At 32.0% G+C, this 11,960-nt stretch overlaps 1 protein-coding gene and 1 non-coding gene across 2 annotated transcripts in view; both read left to right on the top strand.

The window, feature by feature from the left end:
* The window catches only part of LOC110420520 (ATP synthase subunit beta, mitochondrial), a 4,011-nt gene extending 2,637 nt beyond the window's left edge, over positions 1 to 1,374 (top strand). Inside the window, exons 8-9 of the mRNA XM_021433874.2 lie at positions 28 to 339; positions 944 to 1,374. Of these exons, the coding sequence (XP_021289549.1) occupies positions 28 to 339; positions 944 to 1,057 (426 nt within the window). The 3' untranslated portion in view covers positions 1,058 to 1,374. The remainder of the gene's footprint in view (positions 1 to 27; positions 340 to 943) is intronic.
* A 7,658-nt stretch (positions 1,375 to 9,032) lies between these two features.
* LOC149527809 (small nucleolar RNA snoR104) lies at positions 9,033 to 9,149 on the top strand. Its single transcript, XR_016352263.1, has one exon. It is a non-coding gene; the product is annotated as a small nucleolar RNA snoR104 (small nucleolar RNA).
* Positions 9,150 to 11,960: the final 2,811 nt, after the last annotated feature.

Raw genomic sequence — 11,960 nt, 5'->3', positions numbered from 1 at the left:
GCTCATAAAACTTTTCCTTTTTATCAGATCTCTGAGCTTGGTATTTACCCTGCTGTGGATCCATTGGATTCTACATCTCGTATGCTTTCCCCTCATATTTTGGGTGAGGAACACTACAATACTGCACGTGGTGTGCAGAAGGTTCTCCAAAACTACAAGAACTTGCAAGATATTATTGCCATTTTGGGGATGGATGAACTTAGTGAAGATGATAAGTTGACTGTTGCACGTGCTCGTAAAATCCAAAGGTTTTTGAGCCAGCCTTTCCATGTGGCAGAAGTGTTCACTGGTGCTCCTGGCAAGTATGTTGAGTTGAAGGAGAGCATTGGCAGCTTCCAGGTATGATTTTCTCCCTGCTTGACTTGCTTTAATGAACCATCATGTGTGAAGATGTGTATGAGCAAGTGATTAATTTCTTATAATAGGCTGATCCGTGGTATTATATCCTTTATTATTAAAACAAGTGTAGCATTTAAAAGTTGTTGAATGCAGTAGCAGATGTTATATATAGTGCCTAAGTTATTATTTGTCATAATGTGGGTGATACATAGATAATATTGTCTTAAAATAGAGCAAAATGGTGCAACGTTGTTTATATAGCTAACCCCAGTCGAGGTAGTGAGATAATATGCTAATTTTCTTGGTTTTTGTGGGCTGATTGTTGTCGACTTGTGGTTTAGATATTACAAACTGGGCTATATGGCATGGGAATTTGCTTCATGTTACATGTCCATATTCAGAGCTATTTCATGAATGAGAATTTGATGATAAGTGGAAGAAAAAAGATTGTTCAAAACCTTTTCTGATCAGAACTTATCTTGATCAAGAACATCTATCTTATTACTCTCCTGGCTATGTGCATTTTGTGGTCATTTATACATGAGTCAGCATTTAAATCGTGTATGGTGTTTGATAGCATCCCCCGTGACCTTGATTTGTACAGGGAGTGCTGGATGGAAAGTATGATGACCTTCCAGAGCAGTCTTTTTACATGGTTGGAGGGATTGAGGAAGTCATTGCTAAGGCAGATAAGATTGCCAAGGAGTCTGCTGCCTAATTAATCTTTTTACATGCCTTTCTTGTCTCCTTCTGGATAGTTGCGAAAATAATCTAGGTGGTGTTGGCAATGCCAGCAACAGGACGTTCATTTTTTGAGATCAAATGTACCAGGATGTTTTTGGTTTATGTTTTGATGATGTTACTCCAGAGTGTGAAAGAGATATAGGATTGGGGGGGCGTGTTCTGCCAAGCCCGCTTTTTTCTTGTTATTTAATAAGGGGAAATAGAAGGCGGATGTGTACATTTTTCCGACAAAACGCTGGATGCTCAAGTTCATATTTCGATATTGCATTTGGTTCTCGTGTTTTCTTCAAACCCTGGGATCCAAGGGGCGAATCGGAATTCATCTCTTCTGGGTTACATTTGCATTTAGATGATCACAAGAATTTTGTTGTTCATTGGGTTGGTGAGTTGAGCCAAAATTTTGATAATCGCTAGATCACAAAAGCATGGTAATGAGCGACGGAATTATACAAGTTATCTAGCTCAAGGTGCTTGGTGGGTTTAGGTTAGATATAATGGTTGGGATTCATTATGGGTTACGATGATGGTTCAAATTAATTTCGGATCACATTTTTGGGTTTATTTTGAGTTTAACTCATTAAATTGGGTTATTTTGAATTTGGATCCTTTCTAGTAAGGATTATTTTGGATTAATGATTTGGGTTGTTTCGAATCATTTTAATATTAATTGAATTTATAAATAATTTTACAAATAAATAATTTTATTATTTTCTCAATCGATGTTAATGCAATGTCATTTTCAAATGTAATAAATAATATTATTATTTTCTCAATAGATGTTTATTCATTTTTATTGACTAGTTTAATACATTGTAGATAAACTTTTAATATAAAAATAAAATTTTAAAAAATTATTAAATATTTGTATCAATTTAAATGATGCTATTGATTTATTTATATAGTCACTATTAGTAATATTTTTGTTTATATGTAATAGTTAATTTTATTTTCAAATCAATCTACTATATAATAAATCTCATGTATAAAGGGGTTTAGAGTAACGCCTATGCTTGTTTTTTTGGTGTTTTCTTAGGAATATTTTGAGTTTTGTACATGAAAGCTTCCCAATCCCTCTCTTTCTTTTTTCATTTTTTTTTTTAAATTTTTTTCCTTTTATATCTTTTTCTTCTTTTCTCCTCCACTTCTGTCGCCTAGGGCTTTCTTTCTTCATTATCCCTGTTGTTTAAACTATTGATGTTTTCTGAGGGAGAAAAAAGGATGAAAGAGAAAGAGGGTGAAGGCAAAGAGAGGGGACAAAGGGGAGAGAAGAGGAGAGGACACCAAGTCGACTACTATAAGTAAAAGAGAGGTCCAAAAACTCCCCTAGATTTGGCCACGTTTTTGTTTTTCTTTTTGTGCCTCATTAACAGTGCTTTGATTTCTATGGGTTTGTGTGGTGCTTTTCACCTGTGGTGGAAGTCATACGGGTAGGACTAATGTTTGACATATCGCCCTATTCGGCTTTGGGCTCTCAACCTTTTGCCTTTATTTTGGGTTTGATTTTGGGACTGTTATTTTGGAGAAAAGTGAAGTTATTTTCAGAATTTAGAATGTGTAATTTTTTTTTAATTTTGAGTATTTTGTAAATGCTTGGAGTTTTTTTGTTAATGTATTTTAATGTTTGTCTTACTCTTGAGGGTATTGTGGGATTTGTATTATATCCTTATGTTACTTTTGTCTTTTTAATCCCTTTGCCCTTCTAAAATGTTTTCTCTCTTATGTCTTTCTTTTACTTCAGTCTTTTTGTTCTCTCTTCTCTTTGGTTTCCCTATTCTTTCATTTTCTTGCTCTTTTTTCTTGCTTATTTTCTTTATCTATGTATATGTATAGTAATTGAATGCTTTGGTGAAGAGTTGTGAACTTATGTTAAATTGTAGTAAATAGATAGCACTTATATGCATGAAAAACTTGAGAGAAAAAATGATTGCTTTATGTTAATCTCTGACCTTAATTGTTAGCTTTGAAATTGGAACGAAGTCATCTCATGATATTATTCTTTTATGTGATTGTTCATGTTTTGTTATTTTGGTTTGTTAAATTGTAAATAATACGCTAAATTGACAGGACATATGCGCTTGAAAGACTTGAGAAACAAAATGAATTGTTTTGGGTTAATCTTAGGATTGAATTGTAAGCTTTGAAAATGGAATGAAATCACCTCATGATATTATTCTCTTATTTGATTGTTCATGTCTTGCTGTTTTCATTTTTAATTTGAGTTAGGTAAGGAATGAGTTGGGCAATTCGTTTTTTTTTCTGTTAATTTGCTCTCATTTGATTGTTCATATTTGACAATGTTTTTTGATAAAAATTATATATGGAAGATGGCTTTTGTTATTTTTAGCTTAATCATGATAAGTAAAGAATATGAGAGAAATTGGTTTGATTTATTTCATTTGAAAATGAATTTGCTTGGAGTTGAATTGGTCACAGGTTAAGAGTTTTTTTTTTTTTTTTTAAGATTATGCTTTAATTGTTTCAATTTTTGTTTTATTTTGGTTAGTTTTTTAGATTTTGTTAATGCGACGTAAATTTGTTGTTCGATTTTTTATTTTAGTTTTACTGTTTGTTTAATTGCTGTTTTGAATTAATTTCCTTTTCCTTTTTTTTTTCTTTGTGTTTGATAGGTTGTTTCATGCTTCTTTGTTTTTACTATTGTTCTTTGTAGGTCTGGGTTTTTTTTTTGATTGAATTCATTTAAAGTTTCTGTTTATTTTTTTTAATGTATTATTTTTACTATTGTTATTTGCAAGTATGAGTTTGTTTATGTTTTTTGTATATTTGTAACCATTTCTTAGCAATTTCACAATTTAGTGACTTAAATATAATTTACAAATAGAATTTGTGCAGCTATGAAATTTCATTTGCAGTTATTTGCTTCAATATTATCTATAGCCTATAACATAATTGTATATTAAAGGAAGTTTTGTGGGCTCCTAGCTTGACACTTGACAAGGTTTTTGACTTGACATTTGGCATTTTTTATTGCTGTCATGTGAATATATTCTTTATGAGTTTTTTGTCATTTCCAGTTGGGTTTCTAGAGTTTTCTTTTTGGTTGTGTTAGTTTTTGTATCCCTTTACTGTCACTTTTCTTACTTCCTGTTCTCTTTCTTGCCTTTCATGTTGCATCTTCTTAGATATTTTGAGTGTAATTTCTATTTTTTGTTTACTCTTGTATTTTTTTTCCTTTTTCGTTGCTCTCTTCCTTTTTGGCTTTTGGTGTTGTAGGCTTTTCTCATTTTGATTCTTTTTTTATTTTATTGGTTGGTGCATTTTGTTTCTGTCATCTATATTTTGCAGGTCATGCTCAATTGCTTTCATCTTTGGGTATTTGGAGTTTTATTATTATTTATTTTTTTAATCTGTCGTTTTTTGATGAATTAGTTTTGGATGTGTGGTTTTTTTTTTATGAATTTCATTGTATTTTTTGTGTAGGTTGTGTTCTTTATTATATTGCTTCAGGTTTTCATATTTGATATCTTTTTTTTTTGATTTGTTGGTTTTCTATCATGATGATTGTTGGGTTGGTTATAGGTTTTGACAACTTCCTCAAAGGGTTTTTCACTTTTGGCTTTTGTATTTAGGATGGTTCTCTTTTTGGGTTTCTTTCATTTTTCACTTGTTTTTTTGCCGTTTGTGTGTTTATCATATTTGCTTTCTCTTTTTGGGTGGACGATGTTTCTGCTCTATTAGGTGTTTTTATATGCAACGTTTTTTTCATTTTTCTCTTCATTATTTTGTTTTTAATCATTTTGGTTTTTTGTGTTTCTAGCGTTTGGCTTGATCTTTGGTTTTAGTATTTGTTTCAATTAAGGGTTTCGTTGTTGTGTCTTCTCTCTTGCCAATTAGTATTTTTTAGTGTAGTTGTTTATAGTGGTTTTGTGTTTGTGTTTACCTATGGGAATGAATAGATGGAAATTTTTTTTTTGTGTCTTTGTTTTTATTATTTTGTTTGTAATGGCTTTTGTTTACTATGTTTTCAATTTTTGTACAATTTAGAGTTTTTTTTATAGATGAAAATTATTTGTTGTGGGTTTACCTATCTAGATCATTAGAAGAAAATTGTTGATTTTGGATAGGGGTGTGCATTGGTCGGTTCGGTCGGTTTTGACTAAAAACCGACTAAAAATTTTTGGGATATAACCGACCGAACCGCCATAGTATAAAGTCGGTTTCGTCGTTTTTTTTGAACCGCCATAGTATAGCAAGGGTGAAGGGGGAGGGAAATTAAGTCTCTGGACTCGTAGTCACGGGAGGGGAGGAAATTTCTGGACTTGAGTGGGGGGGCGGAATTGGGACTCGTGGAGGGGGCCGGGGAATCGGGACTCGTGGAGGGGACCCGTGGGAGGGGGGCGGGGGAATCGGGACTCGTGGAGGAGGGGGGCGAGGGGAATCAGGTCGGGGGCCGGGGCAGTCTAGAGTTGAGACTAGGGGGAGGGGGCGGCCGGCAGGAGAATGCGTGAGTCGGGAGAGATTGGGAGGGGGATTTTTGTTAGGTCGGCGGGTTGGGAGGGAGAAATTAGGGTCAGCAGGAGTCGGGGCCTCGGGGGGTTCGGGGGAAGTACTAGGGTCAGTACTAGTGCCAGGGGCAGCCGGGCGGGGGACTCATGGGTCACCTTGAGTAGTCGGTTTTTCGGTCGGTTCGGGGGGGAAGGATTCCCGCCGACGAGCCGATCAGCCGAGGAGGCCGATCGGCACACCGATCGGTACAATAACCGACGGTTGCGGTCGGTTGGGCGGTTCCAACCGACCGCTGCTCTCCCCTAATTTTAGATTTTAGTATTTGTGTCGATTTAGGGTTTTTTGCCGTTTCTCCTCGCTCGCTTCTTAGTATTTTTTACTATAGTTGTTTATTATGGTTATGCGTTTGTAGCGATTTAGGAGTTTTTTATGGATGAAAATTATTTGTTGTGGGCTTACCTATCTAAATCACTAGATGGAAATTGTTGATTTACTTGAGTCAAAAATTTATTTGTGTTAGATATTGTGTATTCACCAAATTAAACGTGAATAAAAATTATTTTACAGCTGCTCTATTCATTTGTGATCCAATGTTGAGAGAAGCTATAACTAGATTTTGTAAACATTTTTTGCAGAATTTACTTTTCAATTGCAATCCATTATTTGCTTTGGTTCTTTTGATCTTTATTCAATTACTTTATTTAAAGGCCTTAGGTCTTGCTAGCTGTTTTTTTTTTATTTGTTATCAATCCATGTGTGGCATTTTTTTTTTAGTGGCTTAGAGTAGCAACGTTTTGTATTGTCATTGATGGTGGAATTTTGGTTAGAAAAAAATCCTTTTCACTCTTAAGGGAAAGACTGGGTGTCAAACAAGATTGACAAGTTGTGGTATGCCCTCTTCTTCCTTTATCTATGAGAAGGATATTTATTTATTTTTTCAAATTTGACCATTCCTTGACAGTGTAATTGTTGTTAACTCAATACAGCCAAGTAAGTGTATGCATTGCAAATTCTAGTATCTTTACCGAGCCAAGTAGCTATTTTATGTGTTTGTGTTATTGATTTATTTTTCTTTGTTCATTTGTGTTGTTGTTAATTTCTTTTTTACTTTTAATCTTTGGCAAACTTTGGTAATGCAATTGCTTATTCAGGTATGCTTAAGTTTGGAATTATATTTTATTTGAAATTAATCATTTGACTTTATAAAATCGACAGTTTGGACTTTCAAATTTAATCCTTTACCTTTTTTAGACATGTTTTTTATCTTGATTCCTTTTTGTTTTGCAATAAACTTGGATGAAACAACTATTTGTTTATTTGAGGCTAAATGTCAATCAGATTCTGTGTGGCTTTAGGTGAACTTTGAGTGGGTGTATGGAGTTCTAAATTTTATTCTTTCACACATATTGCATCAAAACAATTTGTTTAGCATTAATGTTGCTTATCCAGAGATGGTAGTGAAGGTCTTTTGGGTGTTTAAGATTGATAGGGGCAATGAGAAGGCTATTTTTTTATTTTGTTGTTGGGTAAAATTATTTTTTTCATGGTGTTTAAGGATCGTGCATGATAGCACAACTGTTTTTGGGTTAATAGAACGGACGACATATATAAACAAATAATATTTTGTGCATTAAAATGGATATTCTTTTTTTTATTTATTGTATCCTTTGTCTTTATGTCTTTTCATTTTATAAACACATACAATGATTATATTATATATGGATTAATAGCTGAATTCTGCTACTAGTGATCATTTAATTTTCTGTTTACAAAATGTGAGCCTTTTTTTCACCTTTCATATTTACAAACTCTCTTTTGATTTCATATTTAGTTAACATAAATAGCATCTGTGGCATTAATTTTCTGTTCAACATTATATAATATTAATATGCATTTGTGCTGCCAAATCACACACATGTTTTTAAGTCAGGTACTTCTATGGTCATGTTTGCATGATTTAGTCTTTGTTTATTGTTGTATTTGCTAGATGAAGTTTTTTTTTGTCCAATTAATTGTTTTACGGTCCCTAAGGTTAAGAATAGCAATGTTTTGTACTATCATTAATGGTCCAGTTTCGATGTGAAAAAGGGAAGGATTGGTTGTCAAACGGGATTGGAAAGCTGTGGTACAATGTCTCCTTACTTTAGCAACGGGAAGGATAATTTCTATCTCTGAAATTTGATCCATCCCATGACAGTACAAGCATTTTTAACTCAATAGAAATAGTAGTATATATAAACATGTAATTATACTTTTGTTCTATATTATATTTGCTTTGTTTTTAAAATATTATGATGCATCTATTTTGCTAAATGAAGTTCCAGTTTATTAAGACAGATGCTCCAATGTTTGTCTCACCATAATTTAGTCTTTGTTGGTTATTTTGCAATCTCTACATTGAATTGTGATTGGGGATTGAGAAGCTTTCACAAGATTTTCTAAACATTTTTCAATGACTGCTCTTTTCAATTGCAGTTTATCATTTGCCTCTATTGTTTTGATAATTTAGAGATTTTCTAGACATTTATTGTTCTGCACTTTATGAACTTTAATATTAAAATTTTGTAATTAAGCTTAGAGACCTTAATGCACTTTTATTATATGTTAATATCTTTTTTGGAACCACCTATTATGATAGTGTTATGTACATTTTATTATTTTTGCAATTTATTCTATATTTGTGGTGCTGATTTTGAGTTGTCTAAAATTAACTATAATAAAGTGACAAGTTATTGTTCTTTAATTATTGTTTGTAGTTTTCATATATACTTTTTTCTATGGTCTTCAATGTCTGTTATTGAAATATTAAAATTTTATATCTAAACTTTTGTATGTTAAGACGTTAATGCACTTTATTATCATTCTGTTATATACACTTTATTACTTTTGCAATTTATTCTATATTTGTGGTGTTGATTTTGTTTCGTAACAAATCTCTTTTACCACCAATTTACACAAACACTATTAGATATTCATGATCCTATTGCAAACTTTGGTTTCAACCTTTGTACAGAACAATCTACCCAAAAACAATTGGCAATTGCACAACACAAAGCCTTTTACTTTTTGTATAGAAGCACCACCATAGATGACTACACTAACACCACTTATATATTTTGTACATGTCAATGTACACCAATAATTAGATATTATAATATAATTACTATTCCATATCTACTCCACGAAGAAATATCAACTCCATTGAAAAAAAAAAATTATCATCTCGAGCGCGGCACATGGGGCGGCACCATATTGTGATTAATGCCAAGGTGATCTGCGTTCTAAGAAGTTGATTGATGATGTAAGAAGTAGACATTATACATATCCTGTGCACTTAAAACTCTATGCCTACATTGCAAGCATGTTATGCAAGAAGTGTTGTAGTAGATCAATCAACATTAAAAGGATTAGAGCAAAAGGCGAAAGCCAATTGTGCAAATATCTATCCAACCTACATTAACAGTGTTTTAAATGGAAGTAAAGTAAGGTAACACCAAAAAGCTAAGGTGTTACCTATTCCAATCTTTCTATAGAAATTTCTGTAGTTCCTTGCTTTTAGTGCTTAAGTGAGTCTTGCAGGTCATATATCTCCAAAGACCTGGATCTTAATATTAGATCTTAATACTAGAATTGGCCCTGTGTGCTGCGCTCGGGTCAAATAAAAGGCCTTGAAGAAAGTGTTTATAGAAATATATATACACAAAAGTTATTACAATTATAAGTACAAAGTGGAAGAGTATTAAATTATTGTTTCTAATCCTATACATTCATTTCCACCTACTTTTTGTAGAAGACCATTTCATAGTTGTTTATAATTTTATGTATTTATTTCCACCTACTTAACAGAAAACTTAATGCTTATAAAGAAATCAAGATGGCAGAACAAAATTAAGATGGCAAAGGCAACGGTCTTATAGAAAAGTTGGGATTGTAGTGTTCAATTTATTAAGCTACTTGCGGACAAAAAATATAAAGCAATGTGGGCCATAATTGTTAGTGAAATTCAAGAATTTGTTGGTATTAAGAGGTGGGCAAAAAGACTTCAATGAAGTTGTTCTTTCATGACTGGGTTGTTTTAGAGGATCCTCTGCGTGGGGAAAAAAGAAGTAAAAACTTAGGCTTAGTACAGAGTTTATCAACAAATAAAGGAAGGTGAGGCAAAAAATAGCATCAGGTAAAAAAAATAGAAAAGGAGAAACCATATTAATGAAAAAAATTCACATATTAACAAATTGAAATAAAGAACTTGAAACAATGAAAGATATAAAAATGTACAAAAGTAGTGTTTAATTATATATTGTGTATATGATTGGAGAAATAAGCTATTGAATTAGATTTATTGGTAATTAAGCAAGCTTTTGCAAAAAATAATTATACACAAAAGTTTTTGTAGCTATAAAGAGAAAATGGAAGACAATTCCATGATTGTTTCTAATTCTATACATTCATTCCCACTTAGCTAACAAAAAGTTTTTCCTTATGAATAGAAGTAGCATAATTCTATGGCAAATCTATACACATGATCTGCTTGGTTTTGCACAGCTCTTTTGTAGCATTCCTTTGAAATTAGCACAATTCATTGTACATTTTATTCATAATAGTATAAAACTGTAAAAAGAGAGCTTCATTGAAGTCAAAGAATAATAAAGCAGAACAATATTAGAAATCAATTCTTTTCATTTTAAAGAAGAGATGTAAGCAGCTTAAAATATAAAAAATAGCATAGAATGGTACTTAGAACCAAATAAACAAGAATCCTACAATATATAAGAGCGGTGCAGATTCTTTTGTCATAGAAAACAAAAAGGATGAAAAGTCCATTGCAACAAACAATTACAAATATCATATTATACAACCAAACAGTAACTAAACTTTTATATTAGCTTCATTGTACTGACTATCAGACTCTTAAAGTTGCTACCCACAGAAATAAAAAAAATCCAGCATTTCGAAACGTTGGTCTTGGTCGATGTAGGTCATGAACTCTATGAGTAGCCAATTCATGGACATGCTGAAAAAAGTAAATAAGAACTCCATGAGTTATTAAATTTTTCTCTAGCAATTTAAAATTTAAAGCCCAAAAAACAATGTAATCACTTCGAACTACAACACAATTGCTAATAACCTTAATAATTTCTTGATAAGATGAACAAAATTTAAAAGAAAAATAATTAACTATAATGATCCAAACAACGTACTATTCAAGGGAATTGATTATAAACAATACAAATATGATTAGCTTCACATGCTTTTATGAAGGAATATGGAAATTAGGCTATTTAACACCTATTTAAAGGACTTTTTTTAGAGACTTTGAATAGTGGATGGCAAGCAATTATTTTGAAGAATTGGAGCCAAAAACAAAGCAAGAAAGCAAGAGAGACTGAGAGAGATTCAAGATCAAAAGCTTTAACATTAGTTTTTTTTTTTTTTTTGTGTTCTCTTATTTTCTTTGACTTAGATTCATGGCTAATTTTCTTTGGATAATGTTTTACTTTGATATCATGAACTAATTTACTTTTTTGGGATTATGGTGGTTCAACATGTAGTCTGAATATTAGTTTCTCTTTTTATTTGTCATGAATGGTATAGTTTTGCAAATTTATTCTTAATGCTTTTGATTGCTTGATCAACAATTCAATGATTTATGAATCTAATTGAGACTCGACATAGAGATATTAGATTGGATTAAGATTCGAATAATGTATGTTCACGTCACTTAGGTGATCTCATTCACTATTCGGGTAGACATATACCAATTGCCATACATAGCCAAATTAGAATACTAGCATAATGAACCTCATTTACTTGATTACTATAGACATATAGTGACCCAATTAAGTTAGGTATTTATGAAAGCATCTCGACAAAGACTTGTATATAACTTTGGATTCTAGGTTAGTAAAACCACCTATAAATGTAAATAATATGAGAAGTTGATTTTAGATAAAGTATTGAATGAACCCATAATCCTAGGTTTTAGTTTATTGCCTTCCTCAAGTAATTTTAATTTTTGTTAGTAAATTTAGTGTTTGCTTTAATGTAGTGTTAATTAATTTTTTGAAAATTTTAGTTGCTTAAATAAGATTAATTTGTCATAAATTTTAATACTTAGTTAAGATTTAGGAACAAATCTATGTGGGATTGATACTGTACTTCGTCATTATATTACTTAATTGTGATAGTGTGTACTTGCGTGAGAAATCAACAACAATTGTCATCTAGCTCTTTCTAATTTTGCCACCATCGCCAGCGCTTTCTGTCTATCTCTCGCCATCTTGCCATATCATCGTCAATCTATCTCTCACCATATCATCATTGATTTGCATACTAACGAGCAAATATGACATCAAGGTATGTTGTTGGGTTTATTTATTTAGGGTTTAGGGATTATAGTTTACATTCATAGAACT

Source organism: Theobroma umbraticum, unplaced genomic scaffold (genome assembly GCF_002168275.2).
Source record: "Theobroma umbraticum cultivar Fairchild unplaced genomic scaffold, ASM216827v3 scaffold_30.0, whole genome shotgun sequence".
In the NCBI taxonomy this organism is placed as follows: domain Eukaryota; kingdom Viridiplantae; phylum Streptophyta; class Magnoliopsida; order Malvales; family Malvaceae; genus Theobroma; species Theobroma umbraticum.
This window is presented reverse-complemented; position numbering and strand designations above follow the sequence as displayed.